The sequence below is a fragment of the Armigeres subalbatus genome, chromosome 2 (genome assembly GCF_024139115.2).
Source record: "Armigeres subalbatus isolate Guangzhou_Male chromosome 2, GZ_Asu_2, whole genome shotgun sequence".
Taxonomy (NCBI): domain Eukaryota; kingdom Metazoa; phylum Arthropoda; class Insecta; order Diptera; family Culicidae; genus Armigeres; species Armigeres subalbatus.
The window spans coordinates 227,628,704-227,648,022 of record NC_085140.1 but is presented as its reverse complement, the minus strand read 5'-3'; the positions used below and the strand labels follow the sequence as shown (position 1 = coordinate 227,648,022).

General features: G+C 39.6%; 1 protein-coding gene across 6 annotated transcripts in view; it reads left to right on the top strand.

The window, feature by feature from the left end:
- The window catches only part of LOC134211815 (histone acetyltransferase KAT6B), an 84,608-nt gene extending 65,569 nt beyond the window's left edge, over nucleotides 1-19,039 (top strand). For 5 of the 6 annotated variants that reach the window (XM_062689087.1, XM_062689088.1, XM_062689092.1 and 2 more), the window contains one exon: nucleotides 8,107-19,039. In XM_062689087.1, coding sequence (XP_062545071.1) covers nucleotides 8,107-14,635 — 6,529 coding nt within the window. In that variant the 3' untranslated portion in view covers nucleotides 14,636-19,039. The remainder of the gene's footprint in view (nucleotides 1-8,106) is intronic. The other variant, XM_062689089.1, reaches the window with a different exon arrangement.
- Nucleotides 19,040-19,319: the final 280 nt, after the last annotated feature.

Here is a 19,319-nt window from a genome sequence, read left to right as displayed (position 1 = left end):
AATAAGTTTCATCCGACCTTCGTTGACATTTTTTCCAAGGAGAGAAGATGCAGGCACACTAACACAATCTTACTTAAAATGTTTACGTGGATATACAGTTATGTTCACCAAGATTTTTAGTAAAAGTTACGTGAATTTAAGGTGAGCATTACTAACGTCACGTAACAATCGTCATTTGTTCAAGACAGATCAGTTACGTGATTTTTCACGTGAATATGACGTGATGATTTTTTAGAGTGTAGGGAACCGAGAATGTTCTAAGCCGGAACCGAAAACATCCTAAGCTGGGACCGAGAATCGAACTCGCCATCCCCGGATTGGCAATCCTACGCCTTTGTTCGCAAGGCTGACTGGAATAAGGCAAAATAGTAGATGACACTTTCTTTAAAAGTATGCATTTCTCCGAACTGAGGCAGAAGAGTAGATGATTTCTTCTTCAAAAGTACGCATAAGCCCGGAGTAAGGCAAAGAGTGTATGTTTGTATTCATTCTTCAAAAGAACGTATTTGCCCTGAATAAGGCAAAAGAGTAAATGATAAATGAATATATTATTTTTCCATCTAAATCATGAATTTACCCAGAATTATGCGAAACAGTTAATAACTCCTTCAAAGTATGCATGTGTCCAGAATAAGGCAATAAGACAGATGACTCCTGTAAAGCACGCGTTTACCTGGAGGTTTTAAATTTTTTTCAATTGTTGGTTATTTCGGGGTCTCCAGTAGCATTGCGAAAAAAGGCCAAGTCGTTGAAGAAGAAGATTATCTGCTCGCTCTGAAAGCATTACGGACAGGAAATAAACATTCGATAGGAAAACGCGTTTTGCAATGTTTCGAGAAGGAGTGATTTTTCCGTGAATTTAGTGGAAAGTGCTTCGAACCATATAGATTTTGGATGAAGTGAAGTGAACGGCAATATATAGAGTAGAGAAATTCAGAGGAAAAGCAGGAAATTAGCAGCAAAACAAGAAAGTCAGTAGCAGGTACAACAGAAACGGCAGTTTGTAAATAGAGCAGAGGGGCCACGAGTGGCACCACCTAGATAGTGTAGTGTAGTATATAGAAATACGGAGAGAAAAGTTTTAGTGAGATAAGTTATAGACAATAAAACCGTGAAAATGAATACACAAATTCAAACACGCAAACAATATATGAAGACAAACGAAAAGACGACAGGAGCTAAACCCAAAACTAGCAAAAAAAAACCACAAACCACAAAATCAACGAGCGCTGGAGATAAATAGGACACAACAAAAGACAACCAGGGAGGCGGATAATTGGACTGGAAACATGGTATATCTGGAACCGGTGGACTTCGACCAGCCGACTCAGCAGCACCCGGTGGATGTTGGAAAATGTCTGAAGCAGAACAACGTCACTGGGTACCAAGACATACAAGCGATCGGGAAATTCCGGTATAGAGTGACATTCCCGTCAGACCAGGAAGCCAGGAAACTCGCAGAGATATCGTTACAGAACCACAACCCGAAGTGCTATGTGCCGATGATGCTCAAACAAACTGTGGGACTGCTCAAAGGGGTGCCATTTAAATACGAAGACAGGGAACTATTGGAGGAGCTCGAAGCAGAAGTATCCATCACAAAGTAGAAAGGGTCTTAAAAATGAACAGCGAAAAAAATTTGACCGAGACAAAGAACGTAAGACTAATATTCAAGGGGGAGGAATTGCCAAAAACCGTTGCAATCTACGGATACAGATTCGAAGTGGAGCTCTACCTGTTCCCTTTTAAACAGTGCCAAAAGTGTTGGGGATACGGCTACAAAGTTAGTATCTGTAAAAGGACAAAGAAATGCAACTTGTGTGGTATCCAGCACGACACCAGCGAAGAATATTTCCGTACAAAATGCATAAACTGTCGCGGGAACCACGCGGCAAACAGTAAAGATTGTCCCGAAAGGCACAAGCAGAGACTGATCGCACAGAAAATGCAGCGGGAAAAGGTGTCCTACAAGGAGGCAAGAAGCAGCTTCTTGCAGAATAGGTTCCAATTACTGGAGGAATACGAGGAGGAATTTCCGGGACTGCAGGCGGAAGACAATAGGTCGGTAGCAGAGACGAGCACCACGACAAGACGAGCATGGAGACCTAAACGAGATCAAACGAACAGACGAAACAACAACAAACCAAAATCAAGCAAGGAGGCAGAAGGACAAAGCAGGACGGAACGGAGCGGACTGGAAGAAAACCCGTGCAAATCAACGGAGCGGGAAAATTTCATGCGGGATATTAGGGCTTTCTGGAGGAACGTAGGTTTGGTAGGGAAGCTGAAGAAGTTGCAGGACGCTATAAGGGAAGAGGTATATAACAAGCAATCAGACAGGAGCTACGAAGAACTAATAATAAGAACGAGCACAGTAATCGAAGATATCATCACAGAATTTGTAAACAACATGGCTACAGACGAAGAAAATAGCAGGAAGTCAACAGAAGAGGACAGCCAAGACAATGGAGAATAAAAAAATAAGAATACTACAAAACAACATACAGTCAATAAGACCAACGGAAACAAGGGAAGAACTTTCTGTGTTTCTAAACAGAGAAAATATAACAGTAGCCAGCTTACAAGAAACATGGCTGAAGCCAAAGGAAAAGTATAAAATCAAAGGATATAACTTGCTCACAAAATGCAGAGACGAAGGCTTTGGAGGAGTGGGACTGCTACTTAAGGAAGGAGTAACATACGACGAAATCCAATTATATAACCGGGAGCCCCTAGAAGTACTGGCAGTTAAAACAAAAAATCTAGATATAAATTTCACGATAGTGTCGGTATACGTAAGACCGGATAGGGAATATACAAAGAGGACAGTAGACGGGATCAAAGAACTATTCGGAGTCATAGAAAACTTGGCAGGAGAGATAATATTAACTGGCGACTTCAACGCTAGACACCCATTATGGGAAAGAAATGCACGACCATGTGACAGAGGAAAAACAATAGCAACAGAACTAGACGCATCAAAACTCATACTACTAAACCAGGGACAAGCAACAACAATTCCAAGAATCAATAGTTCTCCGACAGCAATAGACCTATCGTTTGCCACACAAGGAATCGCAGCGAAGATGGAGTGGGCAGTAGTTGAGGAAGAGTTTGGTAGCGCCCACATGTGCATCGTCATGGAAATACAAACTACGATACCGATGGTAAGAAGGACGACAAAAAAAATAAACGTGCCGAAAGCGATAGAAGGCTTAAACTCGATACAACCACAGTTTCTCTACAACCCTGAGGAGATGCAGGAAGTTTTCGAAGAAAAAATTGAAGAGGCCAGCTATGTAATAAGAAATCGCAAAGCCAACTTCCTAAAAAAATGGTGGACAGACACAATTCAGGCAGCATACAACATCAAAAGGGGGAAACTAAGGATCTTCAATAAAAACAATTCGCTGAACAATCAAATGGAACTACAGAAAGCCAGAGCTGAATTTAAAAGAATGGTAAGAAGAGAGAAAAGGAAATACGAACGAGAGCTGAAGGAAAAGATTGATGAACAGACACCACCAAAACAAATATGGAACATAATACGAGGAATAGACGTAGCACTAACGGGGAAAAAGAAAGGAGCTGACCACAACCCAAAGCAACAAATTGCAGAGGAGTTTGTTGCGGTTAACTATACGGAAATAACCAAGGACCTGATATGGCGGCCAGCGGTGTGCAGAGAAAACAATCAGGAAGCACAAGAAAGCCTAGGATGGGAGGAGTTCATGGATATACTGAAAAAGAAGAAGGAACATTCGGCGCCCGGTGCGGATAATATATCGTATAAAATGCTTAAAAACCTACGGATAGACATACTCAGCGAAGTATGTAATCAGCTCAACACCGTTTGGAGAACGAAAAAGATACCCGAAAAATGGAGGACAAGCAAATTGGTATTAATCCAAAAACCAAATAAAGACCCAGACGACATAGACTCAAAACGAGGAATTGCCCTGATGAACGTGTTCCTAAAAATAATTAATACGTTTGTTAAAGACCGGCTATACAACTGGATAGAAAACAACAACCTGCTTCCCACGCGGTCATTTGGTTTCCGAAAAGGACACTCAGCGATTAGTGATGTCAACTACTTAATAAATACGATAAAGGAAGCGAAAGGAAACAAACAGAATTGCATAGTGATATTTTTGGACATAAGCAAAGCATTCGACCAAGTAGACGGGCAAAAGCTGCTAGACGTTATAGGACAAGCAAGAATACCAGAGGATTGCAGAAGATGGATATTCGAGTACCTGAAAAGAAGACGAATCGTTATCACGGCTGAAGAAAAGTTAGTTGAAGCAACCGTTAACAGAGGTGTGCCGCAGGGCTGCCCCTTATCACCACTACTGTTTAACCTGTACACGGCAGACTTGCACCAGATAGAAGAGGAGGGGGTAATACTTAACCAATACGCCGACGACTTCACAATCGCAGTATTAGGAGAAGGGTTTGAAGTTATAGGCAAGGCAAACCGATTTCTACAAAAGCTAGCAACCAAAATGGAAGAAAAAGGGTTGATGATAAACTCAAGAAAATGCGCGGTAATCAACTTCAGCAAGATCCCAGATGACCGAATCAAACTAACAGTGAAGGGAGAACACATCGAACTACAAAATACGCACAAACACTTGGGATACACCATAGACAGAAGCTTAACACATAGGAAACACATAGAAGACATAAGAACCAATGCGACGAAAAGTATAAATATGTTGAAAATGCTTGCCAACAAAACAAGTCCATCGGACCCAGAAACGCTCATAAAAATCGGAAATGCAGTAGTCAGATCAAAGCTAGAATACGGAGCACAAATATTCGGAAATGCGGCGCAGACCCATAGGAAGAAATTAGAAACAACACTGAACGCATACGTCAGAGTAGCAATGAGGTACATAAGGAGCACACCCGTCAATGTGATGTTGGCGGACAGCGGACTGTCCCCAATGGCAAACAGCGTGAAGTGACTAACCCTGAAGGATATCATCAAAACGCTACAAAGTAGAAACCCGAACAAAAGTTTTCTGGAGAAGGCATTACAGGAAAAGAAAAGCAACGGAACATATATTACACAACTAATAGTAGAACACGAGGACATCATAGCACAACTAGCAAACAGAACAGAGCAATGCACGACAAAAACGACAACCTGGAAACGAAAAAAGGACGCAGTACTCGATTCAATTCCGGGCATAAATGACAAGAAGACGGACGTCAACCAGCACAAATGGCAGCAGGCAGTAAGAGAGTTGATGAACACGAGATACTGTAATTCGAAAAAGATCTACACAGACGCAGCGAAGAATAAAGAAGGAACAGCAATTGCAGTGCTAGACACGGAAAAAGCAGAACACTTGACAGAGAAAATCAACCCAAATACAAGCATAACCAACGCAGAACTGATAGCAATAAGAGAAGCAGTAAAAATGTGCAGAAGGAATAACTACAAAAACACCGTAATAGTCACAGACTCCAGAAGTGCATGCAAAATGCTGCAAGCTAAGAAGTACACAGAAACGAATCACATAGTCAGAGAGATCAGCAACGACATAGTCCAGGCAGAAAACACGAAGCAACAGATTTTTGTACAATGGGTACCTAGCCACGTAGGAATACGCTGGAATGAGGCAGTAGACCAACTAGCAGTGAAAGCAACAGAAGGACAACAAACCAACTTTGAAAAACTGACGATGGAAGACACGATAAGATTAGCAGAATACACTATTTGGAAGGAGTGGAGTGAACAGTACACACTGATATCGGAGACAAAAGGAAAACTACATTTTGAATTTGCGAAGGTACCGGGACGAAAAATCTGGTTCAAAAACATGGCACTAACAACCGACGAGAAGATAACATTGAATAGAATTCGTTCAAACCACTGTATGACAAAGGACAGAAAAGGAAGCTGGGGATGGATTGCAGACACCAACTGTGACCTATGCCAAGAAGAAGAAACGTTAGACCATATCCTGTACCATTGCATCAAGTGGGCTGTCATCAGGCCACAATATAGCATACTGGAATCATACAAACCGTTAGCCGAAATACTCAAAGACGGAAAAGAAGCAGAACTCAAAGCGATAACAGAATTCCTAAAGAAAACCAAAACGGAAATATAACGGCTTTCCGGACGACCACAGAAATAAAAACCGGCAAAACCAAGAAACAACCAAAAAAACACAGAACAGAAAGCAGCGGCAAGATGGACCAACCCTGGTCTTAGCCAGACAAACAAGCAAAAAAAAAAAAAAGAAGAAGATTATGCCAAATGGCCTTAATATCCTTGTGATTATTTTTATGTTTATGCCAAATGGCCACTGGCTATTCAACTCGTTATGCCAAATGGCATTATGCCAAACGGCCTTCAAATACTACACCCAATATTTTTTTACACGGTTGGTATTTAATAATTTCTTAGTTAACCTGAACTTCCATAGCTTTTGAAATACTACCTGAATTTTCTTTGATTTTTTGTGAATTTTTTTCATGGGGCATAATGGCCATTTGGTATAAGGGACATTTGGCATAATGGTCTTTTGGCATAATTTGTATGCGGTATCAAATTGAAGGCCGTTTGTCATAATGGCCAGTTGGGATTAGGGCCGTTTGGCATAATAGCCATTTGGCATAACTAGTATGTGGTGTCAAATTGAGGGCCGTTTGGCATAATTCATATAAGTTGATCACTTAATGGCCATTTCACATAATTCACATCATATTTGTATTGCTATATTACGGTAAAGCGCCCATAATTTGCCTGCGTGATGCTAAGTAAAGATTAAAGCTTTAAAGATTGTACGACAATTTGCGGTACAAATTCCGCGGTAATTCATTTCTTGGTGTACCACATCGCGATAGTTATCATTACGCAGTGTTCCATTCTGCGTTTAGTCCTATCATTTGGTGGTATAACATTCCGTAATTAGTACTAGTTTTTGGTGAACCGTTTCGCTGCCAATACCAGAACAAATGCGAGTATTCAAAGAAGGCAAAATAACACACCGGACAAATGCATGCATTTAAGAAAGGCTAAACATGTCGTTTTGCCTTATACCGGGCAAATAAGAGCATTTAAAGAAAGCAAAATAACACATTTTATCTTACACCAGACTAACGCGTACACCGCAAAACGGTATAAAGTAAAATTGTGAATATATCCTGCTGAAGACGTATTTCTTCCAATTTTCCTTATTACCTTATCGTTTTCACTTCCTATAAATTACCCTTCTTTGAAACGCTAGCAGTTCTTTGTTTATTTCAATGAATTTTCGACAGACTATTTGTTGAAAGTCATTATAGCAAAGCTTTTATTATTTTTCCTGTAATTTACCCTTCTTTATTGCATGTGCAGTTCTTTGACTTTCAGCTTTTCATTTAATCATTAACCTTGACGCAAGAAGGCTTAAGTGTTTTCTAAATTGTATTAACGATTTTAAATTTGGTATTGCATATGAATTATGCCAAAAGGCAATTAATTTGGAATCATATGTAAATTATGTCAAATGGCCTTTTTGCCAAACGGCGACATTGCATGCACATTATGCCAAATGGCCATTATACCAAACGGCTTTCAATTTAACACCACATACAAATTATGCCAAACGGGGTATCGCCAAATAAACGGCCTTATAGCAAACGGAATTAGGGGCCGTCCACAAAGTACGTCACGCCTCTAGGGGGGGGGGGGGTTCAGAGCAGCGTGACGATCCATACAGAAATTGTAGAGGTTCATTACAAAAAGTGTGACGAGGGGGGGTCGAAAATCGACGATTTTTGCGTGACGTACTTTATGGATCTTCCCTTATGTCAAAAGGCATTATGTCATTTGGAGTAGCTCCCTTCAAAGCAATGATTGCCATGGTAGCGAATTTTTTTTTAAATATTTTTTTGCCTTTTTGCAAAGATTTTCAAATAAATAGACATTGGAGATAATTTTCATACTTTTTATACCCTCTAATGAAATAAAAACTCTTGAAATAAATTAGAAGAACCCTTGAGAACAAATTGATTGTCCTTCAAATTTGCAAACAAACAGGCGCACTCAACTATGCGATTGACTGTATACGAATTTTCATTATTATTTTATTTTGATTCTAGGTTACCAAAGCTGTTCCTGTGCGAGTTTTGCTTGAAATACACAAAAAGCAAGGCTGTTTTGCAGCGACATCAGGACAAATGTTCGTGGCGGCATCCACCCGGGACTGAAATCTACCGCTGCAACGATATTTCCATCTTTGAAGTAGATGGAAACTCAAACAAAATTTATTGCCAAAATCTTTGTTTGCTAGCGAAGTTGTTTTTAGATCATAAAACATTGTACTACGATGTAGAACCGTTTCTGTTCTACGTTCTTACCAAGTATGACCGCAAAGGATATCATCTTGTAGGGTATTTCTCAAAAGAGAAACATTGTCAGCAGAAGTACAACGTGTCGTGCATAATGACGATGCCACAATACCAGCGACAAGGGTTTGGTCGCTTTTTGATTGATTTCAGCTATTTGTTAAGCCGCGAAGAAGGTCAACCCGGTACTCCAGAGAAACCTCTCTCCGATTTAGGTCGCGTTTCGTATCATGCGTACTGGCGATCGGTAGTTTTAGACTACTTATATCAAAACAGGAAAAGATCAGTCTCTTTGAAAACAATTTCACATGAAACAGGTATTGTGATTGCAGATGTAGCTTTAGCTTTTCAGTTGTTAAACTTCATTAAGTACATAAAGGTAGTAAGGGGTGCATTTAAATTGTATCAACCGGTAATTTGTGTAGATTGGAATATTGTTGAAATGCACTATGAACGATCTTTACACTCGAGAACTAGGCGAACGATTGACAAAGAATGTTTACGGTGGACCCCGTTATTATCAGCTGTACCATTTTTTATCGATAATGATAACATACCAGACGCGCCGACGGCTATAGACAAACGATTAAAATTGGATAAGTGTGATGAAGTTGTCAAGACCCCTGAGCCGGACAGTGGTAAACATCCTATTTCGGTTGTAGCAGCTCTGCAGAGCGACGTTTGTGAAGAGTTCAGGGGGGTCAAAAAACGAGGCAAACGGTATTCCTCTATTAAGCCATTGAAACTGCCTAAAAAGTTGACAGCTGAAAAGCAACCAGATCCTTTCCCAGTTGTTGAGAATAAAGTGGAAAAACCTCCTCCGAACATCTTAGAGGCAACATCCTCAGGGCGTAAACGTGTAAGGCCTAACAAGTATAACGAAACAACATATGACGCAATAGGAGGAAAATTATCAACAGTTGAAACTGCGAACATGTCAGTGGAGGTGCCCTATGGAAAACGAAGGCGATCAGAAAATATCGAACATTCTGGAGGTGAAGCAAAAAGAACTCGTCTTGGTCCTGAAAACAGCGAGTCACCTTTAAGAGAATCTGTTAAACCTACGATTACCTCAAGACGGTCAAAGGAACTTCCTGTTGATGCCTCCAGAGATGAAGGACCTAACCCTACGTTCGATATTAAAAGGAGACGACGTGTATCTGAAAGACGATTATCGAATCAACCAGATCCGTCGACTAGTGTTGCCGAATCCAGTATTAACGATCAAAATATGACCACTGATGATGAAGTGCCTACAAATGAAGTGGATAAGGATCGCCCGACGCATGATCTCTCGACTCCGGACATACCCCTTAAGGTCAAAAGGCGGGTTGTGCAACGGTTTAGTAGTCGAAATTCAAGCAGGATAGCAGCAACCTCTGCGACGAATGCCGATAGTGATGGGCAAGCTGTAACGTCACAGGTTTCAAAAAAGCATTTGACTCTACCTGAGGTACCTCAAACAAAATCGGTACCTCATAACACGACAGAAGACAGTCGAGAGTGTGATACAAACTCTCGTCATGAAAACACCACACCAACCAAAACAAATTCGGAACAAGAAAAAGCAAAAACTATTTCTCCTGATGAAAGGAAAGCTCGGCGAAGCAGTTGTAGAAATTTGAATTCTTCTAGTGAACTGTCCTCTGGAGAAGCAGATGATGAAATGGAAGAGGAAGTTGTAAATAGGAAGAAATCGTATGCATCACCTTCCAGAGACCTGTCTGCGTCAAGTAACCAGCGTGAAATGTTAGTGAATAAGGATGTTATTCTAGAAAATCAGGAAGACATCGAAGCAATTGAAAAACAAAAGAAGCCTTTTCAGGATAATTGTGAACCACTACAACAATTATCACTCGAGCAAAGTTGTGACGATCCTGGGACGGAAACCGATAATAGTACCATAGGGGAAGTTCAAGAGCAAACACCAGATGATACTACGAAGAAAGTCGATAAACCTGCTGAAGTAAATTCAAATGAACCTGAAAACAAATTTTCGCCGAAAAAGCAAAGTGTTGTTGGCGTCGATTTATGTGAGCCCCACGATACAAGAAAAAACGAAGACGAAGGTCTGAATGAAACGTTGCCATCAGAGACATGTTTGCCACCAACGCAAAAAGAGGAGTCTGGTCCAGTTGAAGTTTCTAGTATTCAACAAATTAAAGAAAATTCTAGCGGTACGGACGAAGTGGTGCTGTCTAGTGTTGACATTAATTGTGATAATTATGATTCCGTTAATAACAACGGAAAAATCTCCACACCTGTAACGGAAAACACGCAAGTAGCTCAGAAAAAAACAAATCTTCACTTAGAAACTCCTTCGTTAAATCAAACCATATCTACTTGTACAGATTTAAGGATAGAAGAGAGAGCGGCGAATGAACAATCACCAGCTTTACCGCAGATTACTACCCACGATACGACTGATCTTCCAGGGGAAAAATCGAAGGAACGCATCGAAAATATAGAAGAGAAATCCCTTGATTTTAGCGAGAAAATTTCTGTTATAACTGAATCAAAACCTGCCCCTGGAATTGTATGTGAAAAATCGGAAACAGAAACTAAAAACGAAGACCCGGCGAGGGGAAACGCAGATATTTTGCCGGAGAAGGATAACGTTGAATCAAAAAGCCCCGTGAAAGAACTTACTCAACAGCAGGTAAACATGTTTTTTCCTTCCCTAAATTCAAATCAAGTTGAGACGGGAAACAGCAGCAGTAGTAGCAAAAATGGTAATACGGCAAGTGTTTTAAAGATTAACGAGAACTATGACAAGAATATGGAATCTCGCAGGCCTAAGATAATTGTAGATGTAAAATCGAGCAGTGAAAACTCACAAAAAGAACTAAAAAGTGAACATTCCACATTTGATCTAACAGATAGCAAAGTTGCTATGACTCAAATATCCGCTGAGTCGATAATCAAAACGGATGCAGAAGAAAGAGTAGGGTTATCGGATAACATAACATGTGTCAGTACGATAGAAGCGGCAGGATCGCATAAAAAAAAGTTTATAAAAAACGCAGCTGAAGAGGCCAACAAACAATTTGCAGCTGAAACACAACAATCCAAAGAGAAATCCGTCATACAGCAATGCGATGATATTAAATGCATCAACGTACAGTCAACGGCAGCATCAGCTACCATCGCATCTAACATGCGAGACGAACAGTTGCCATCAGCGGTTAAGGCGCTGGAAATAAAGAAGGAACCTTTGCCAGGAAAGTTTCCGAAATCTGACCCAGCATGCCAGGCACAGCAGTTAGCACAGGCCGGTAATGAGAAAATCAAGGCTTCTGAATCTAATAAGTCTGTAAATTTGATAGAAAATCAAGCAATTTATGAGGCTGTTCAAAAAGCTTGTACAGAGCCGAAAAAAATGAAAGATAAATGCACTGGTGCTGAAGACTTAAAAAAGAGTAAGTCAGATGTAAAAAAAATGGCGAACGCTTTAGTTAAATCGGAATCAAAAAACGAAACAAAACTGAAAACTGATCAGGAGAGTATTAACTGTAGCAGCAGCCAAAGTTCCAAGAGGCTAGAAAGTACCAAGAAAGAATCAACCAAAAGTATTCCATCAGGAGTAGCAAATAGCTGTGCAAAGAGTGGGTTCAGTTCAGATCAACTAAAATCAAATGTTCAACAGGATGTCAACAAAATTGGAGGAAGTTCTACGATTACTAATTCCAGTTCTAGGACCGAGAAGTATTCAGCAAAACATAGTATGCACGACGCAAAGACCATTGACTTGAATAAAATTCCTCCGCAGTTTCCACCTATCAATCAGCTGCCAAACTATCATGCAACGAATCCATACTGGCAAATAGACCCGTATTATTCAAGCTACAACCTGTCCCACCTTGATGCTACTAGTCAGAAGTCACCCAACAAGTTCCATCTAGATTTGGCTACATCTATGGCCTATGGAAGCTTTTCCTCTAATTTATATCAAACCGCACTTCAACATCAGGAGCAGCAATACCAACAGCATCAACAATCATATCAAGCAAAAGAGCGTTCGAATCAGCGAGCGGACAAGAAAGTTCAATCAAATCAAGTGGCGGGAAGCAACAATGCAGATAATAACAAGCACAACAAAAATTCGAAGGTAATAGAGGATCAGAAATATATAAAAAGTGGTGGCAACGACCATCAAACGCCACAACATGTAGCCGGGGTTAATATGACAGTCAACGTAGAAGGTAATTCGTGTGCCAAATCGCTGAGCTCTACGCAGTATTCCAATCATAATTCAATGAAATCAAGCACCAAAATAAAAATGGAAAACAAAGGCAATGACAACTGCATGATCAGCAACAAATCAAGCCACACGCAGCAGAATCAGCAACCTGCACATGCAAATGCCACCCAACAGTCTGCTTCTTGTCAGATGCTTGCTATGCAGCCACACCAACAACAGCAACAACACCAACAAGCGCATCACAACCAACAAGTTATGAATAAAAATATGCAACAGCAAATAGTTTCCAACAAAAGTAACTATTCGAACGACGATCTTAATCATCAGGAAACTACCAACAGCAGTTCCAACATGGCAACAGACTTGAAACAGGGCGGAAATACACAAGAAGTGCAATCAATTGGTGTGTACACGCCTGATTCAACAACAAATTCCGTGCATAGTTTACATCAATATGGACAATGTGATTTAGACGCCCAGTTGGGTTTAGAGTCTCCGGCAAGTATATCGAGTGACATGACTGCTCAAAATTCTGTTGAAAGTATAAGGCCATCTAGTGTTGCACCACACCAGGTTAATCAGTACTCTGATTGTTCAATACAGCAACAACAGCAACATCAAACACAAATGCAGCAACAAATACAGAATATGCATACCCACGTGCCGGCATCTAGTCCGCAGCAGCAATCGATGGCAATCATCAATAATAATCCAAATATTGACAACTCTAATACTGGGGGAGGTCGTGGTAAGGTTCAGCAGCAACAATTACAGAACCAAAACACTCGTAATTCAAGCACGAATCGATCTTTGACTCCCAAGGTTAGCAGAAATACAGCGACTCCTGTAAATAACCATCAACAGCAACGTCATCATAACCGAGCCACTCCTCCGGTAGGAAATGCTATTCAACCATTAACAAGTCCAGGGCTTCATCAGCAGCAGTCTCAACAACAGTCAATGCAACAACAGAACGTTGCTCAACAACAGCAACAACAGCAGCAGCAACACCAGCATCAGTTGGCGTTGCAGCAGCAAATGCACCAATCTTACGGACACATAACTGGATCATCACTGAATCATCAGAACCATTCGCAAAATATGCATCAATCGGGATACATTACATCACAATTAGGAATCTCTAGTCAAGCCTATCCCCAATCTCCGACATCCTATGGAAGTGTCCCGATGACAACGGTCATTCAACACCGGATGTCCGGTAGCCATACAAGCCTTGCAACACCGAATAGCCTTCATAGTCCACATCAGCGCCTTGGACCGTCTCCTTCTTCTTGTGCGGTATCGTCGGCAAACAATTTCTATATTCAGTCCGGTAACGTAAGTCATCCTCAATCCCATACTCCCATTCCTGCGCCCACTCCTACACCAACTCCAACACCTACACCAACACCTCAAATGGATAATTCGTGCCAGGCTGCGAACCTACAGGGTACAGTGAGTCAGGGTAACGTTATTCAGGGCTCCCTATCGTGCTTGACGAAATTGCAGCAGTTGACAACAAGCGTAGATATGGTGGGATCTTCGTGCAACACCCCGCCTGCCGGAGTCAACATTACTCCTCCACCAAATCACCACTCACATGTTGGTGGTTCCATTACACCATCTCCATCCTCTCACATGACTAATCAAAACGCAGTGCGCAATATTTCTACTCCGCCGGCGTCTATTCAAGCGCAGATGCCATCGCTCAATTACCACAAGTACTACACTGGATCGCAAAACAGCGGTGGACGCCTAGCTCGGAATACTGCATCCGCTCCCATTCAACACATGAGCAATAGCTCGAGTCGTGTTAGTCCAAACGTTGCAATAAATCCAAATCTCATGTCACCATACAGTACACTGAACTCGTATCGAATGTCCGCTGCTCAACCGTCATCTGCTGGAGGCTACATCACCAATCCCGCAGCAGGATTTATAAATAATGCCACACAAATTCCCGTGCAGATGGGAGTTATGAATATGCAATCACAATATCAGGATCCTTCGGCAATTCAACGCGCGCAACAGAATTCCATGTACCCGGCATACTCGCCCTATCTGCCACCAATGAGACGATAGAAAATCGACCAAGTGCAAAAACGTTAACAAATTGGTTGTTCGGTGCTTAGTTGCTGTTTAACTGTAATTTGAATCAAAAACTGAATTCTTACTTTTGTATTACTGGAAATCTATCGTTTTTTTTTCTATTTTTTATGTATGTTTTGTATATTGATTTCAGTACGGTGTATAAATCCTACTCGCAAGTATCTCAATTCTTTCGTTTAGGTAAAAGTTATTAGAAGCTCAAGAAGTCAATGGACATATTGTTGTAATTTAAACACGAATGAAATTTTTTTGTTCAAAATCAAAATGAAACTGTGCTATACTCGACTACCGGAACATACTTTTTATGACCTGTTATTCAACATAAAAAAAGAAACTGAAAGTGTACCATGAGAACGGATGCATAGATGATATAACGTGAAAGCAGCGACCTGTAATTCATCTGACAATCACAAAAATCAAATTGTTAATCGATAACGAAATCAAGATAAAACCATTATGACTTCACTTGTCGTAAGACGTGTTCGCACAATTCCATTAAATCCCCCCCTTGATTGTACCTTTGACAGACCTCGACAGTAAGGCCGTCTTCAATGTCCCGTACTTGACTCGACTTGTACGAGACACTGAAAACGACCTTATTGTTGAATCCGAAATACGTATCTGTCAAAGGTATAATCAAGTGGTGGAATTAAATGAAATTGTACGAACTCGTCTTATGACAAGTGACAACTAAAAGATCAAAATAATTTTCTTATTTTTTTTTTCTTTAATAAAGAGGTTTGCAACCCTAGGCTGGCTCACCTCTTAAAAATTTCTTATGTTTCTCCTATGTTTCTCTGGCATTTGGTTTGCTTGAGTACGTGGTAGAACAAAAACAAAAATTATGGCCGAATTTTGAGCGCAATTCCTGATAAACACTATTAGGTTAGAAATGACACTTTGGAAGTTAAAAGCAAAATCTCACACTCAACTCAAAGTCCAGTTTGTCATTTTGCTTCTTAGGGAACATCCATAAATAACGTAGGGTTTAGAGAGGAAGACGATTGAATATCCATGTAATTTTCATTCAAAAAGTGTGACATACAAGTGTGAGAAGGCGAGTACAAAATGGCGAACTTCCCATCTATTATTGTTCGAGAGTTAGCTCAGTTGGGTTTGGCGTTTCAATTAAAATCCGCGTTTGTGTAATTCAAGTGCTTTATACAAACTGGACAATAATAATGATGACAAAAGGGTGTAGTGTGTAGTTTTTGTTTTTTTGTCTTTATTGAACAGACTTTCAGCTTTATTTGAAGAAAGAAAGTGACAGTTCAATAATTTTCTAATAACTCTTGCTCTCATAGCAAGATTAAAGTCACTAGATATAAAGTCTGGCGGAGTGAAAACCGTGAGATTTTCCAATCAGAAATAAATCTTGTTAGAATTTGGCATCCCTTGAAAAAGTTCAAGCTCTCGCACGATTATTAGCTTTACTATGTTGCTTTCACAAAGAAAAAAACACCTTTTCCACATTTTATTCGCAAAAAATCAAATAAAATGCTGCTCAACTAGTAAATCCGATTCCGAATCCGAACAAATTCGTTTACCTTTTTCTTTGGACTTAAGCTTTTTATATTTTTGGAATAATTTCGATACTCTTCACTGCTTCAAGCGCAAGCGTCATGTTCGATTGGATCTTGCAAACGAAAGTTCGATTGATGACCTGTCAGTGTCTTCGTCAGACTTTATATCTAGTAATTTTAAGCAAGATTACTCTCGACAGATATCGAATCATTTCACATCAATGTCTTATTGGAATTGCTGGGTGGCACCAGCTATTTTTAAGACCGAGGGATTCTCAGTGTGTAAGTTTCAATAACTCAAATGATAAATGATCACGCCCACGTCCTTGTAGACAGTTGGAAGATGGAAGGAATATTAGTGAATGGTTTTTGATATTTTAAGACGGAGTTTGCCTCTGCATCTCCACAAGAATCACAGGAAGTAATATTAATTATTAGGTAGGCATCCTGGGTCTTCTGTAACCCTTCCGTGCAAAGGCTTAGGATTACCAATCAGGAGATGGCGAGTTTGATTCTCGGTCTGACCTAGTATGTTTATGGGTACAAAACATTGTCGGCTCCATAGACATAGTGTATCCAATCCATTGTACTTCCCACACACATACTCATGCATTGGCGGCCATAGAAAAGCTTTCAATTACGAATTGAACAGTGGAAAAGCAGGTCAAGGTCTAGTTGGAATGCAGAGCCGTAGAAGAAGCAGAAGATGCATCGTTGGTACTGTATTCACTTTGATAAGTGATGTGACCGTGTCAGTTTTACTTGTTACATACCACGCGAACTTATTGCATACCGACCAGAAACACGACCAATCACGCACTCTAAATGCATGTGTTGGAAAATTTTCAGTATAGGGTAAAATGCTCAATAGTGGACCCCATAGTAGCGGAATTTTGCTCTTCCTGTCATAAGGAGTAGAAATTTTCAACATATTATTTCTGCTAGATACCTAATACCAAGTTCTGCATCTCCTCTTCACGATACATACATAAAACACTCAAATACACGACGCAATTCGCAAGTCGACGCAAGTTCGACTGAATTGAATAGTAGACCCCCTGTGGGTCCGTAATAGGAAATTGCTTACCTATAGTCGACACTTCATTGGATTTTTATGTTCCGTTTCGGGACGTTCTTCTTCTCTATTATGGACCCTCCAAAATATTCCTATAATGAACACTCTCGTGTTTATTTTTTATAGAATTGTAAAAAATCATCTAATTTTACTTTCCATAGCATTTCCAATGCAAGTAATCAAATCACAGGACTGTAAGGTAGGTTCTCCCGATGGATTTTCATAGCAAAATGTTTACATTGTGCTGTAATAATGGAAAAATGGCTAGAGGGTTCACTATTGGTTGGGGGTCCACTATTGGGCACGTTACTATTTTTGATTGTTTCTTCGTGTTTTTGCCGGAATACGTTTTTCGCACAGGATTTGAAACATATTAAAATCTTATTTTAACTAAAACTGTCACAAATATGCATTTTCTCAACCTCGAATTAGGTTATAATATAAATAGGGGGAATGACGGCTTTGGCAGGTTTTGTTCTATTATTGGCAGGGGTTTTTTTATGGCTAACTAGGCTCCAATTTGGCCTAAACATTCTTTGCATATCAAAGAATATTGTGGCCAAATTTCATAAAATTTGGTCGACAAAAACCCCCTGCCAGTAATAGAACAAAACCTGCCAAAGCCGTCTATCCCTCTAATTATAATTTCGGTAGAAGGCGACGTAACATGCTAAGGTCATAATGGTGTTTATTGTTCGAATCGGTTACGTGATGGTTATTGAAAATCAGAGGTTGGTTTTTGTATCATTTTTTTCTATGACGATGATTTTCCTAAAAAATATATTTTATTTAAGCAGATAAAATTACGGTTTTGGCATGTTTGGCCTATTATTGTCAGTTTTTTTGAAGATCTATTACGCCCCAATATGATCCGAAGAATCTTACAAAATTACAAGATTTTTGTGGTCGAATTGCATATTATTTGAATTAAACAAAACCTCGGTCAAAACATGACAAAACCGCCATGCCTTTACTTAAAATAGAGATACTTGCTGGTTTACATCATGCTTAATTCAAGCGATATACCTATGCAATAACATCACAAAGTACTTTTTGTATAACAATAAAATCAGAAAATAATACCATATTAAAAGTACACTGATAATATCACCCAAACGTAGTAGTTTTCTAGCTTCACCATTCAGAATGGGCGCAAGCTAGACACATAGTGTACAAAAGCTGTTGCATTTGGGTTAAAAGATATAATGCTGCCATGTCGATTGGTCTTGGATATTCTAGATATTTTACACTTCAGATGAATTCAGTCATTTGATTCTCAATAAATTAGGAATGCTTTCAGTTTATGCTACAAAGCAAATCATTCTATTTATTTTGTTTAACATTTTTTCCAAATTGCAAATTGCCCGTCCGTTAGTCATTTTTTTTTGCAGCGGCATGTATGTGATTGATCTCAAAATTTGGAGCCGGCGGTATAGCCTTTGTTTGGGAAATTCGTAATATTTATGCTGTAACAATTAAATATGAGCTATTTCCAGATATAATATGTACAATTTATATTAATTCTTACCAGTTGATACAAAAATGTACTGTAATGAAATCCCTGTTTGTATAAATAAGAATTAGGGCTGTTGATGTAGATGTTAAATTTTTAAGAAATAATGATTACGCATAGGAAATACTGATAAAGCATGATTGTAGCAGGTATGAAAACAAAAATACATATGTATTTATTTCGGAACTTTTTTGTTTCAATTTTGTTGACAATTGTAACGGTTTTCTCGATAAACAATATTAAAGCTATACTACATTTTTTTCAAATATTATATTGTTTATTTTTTGGCTAGATGACAATCCCTGTGTAATATTGGGGGGAAATGCTTATCTAATCTTCCGGTCAAATGCAGCATGTAGTGCATCATCTTCTTAGTATTATTAGCATTATATCCCCCACTGGGACAATAACGTCTCGCTTAATGTTCATTCACCATTTCCACAGTTATTAACCGCGAGGTTTCTAAGCCAAGTTACCATTTTTGCATTCGTATATCATGAGGCTAAAGCTATCAGTACACTGTTTGTCATAATGACAAATATTTGT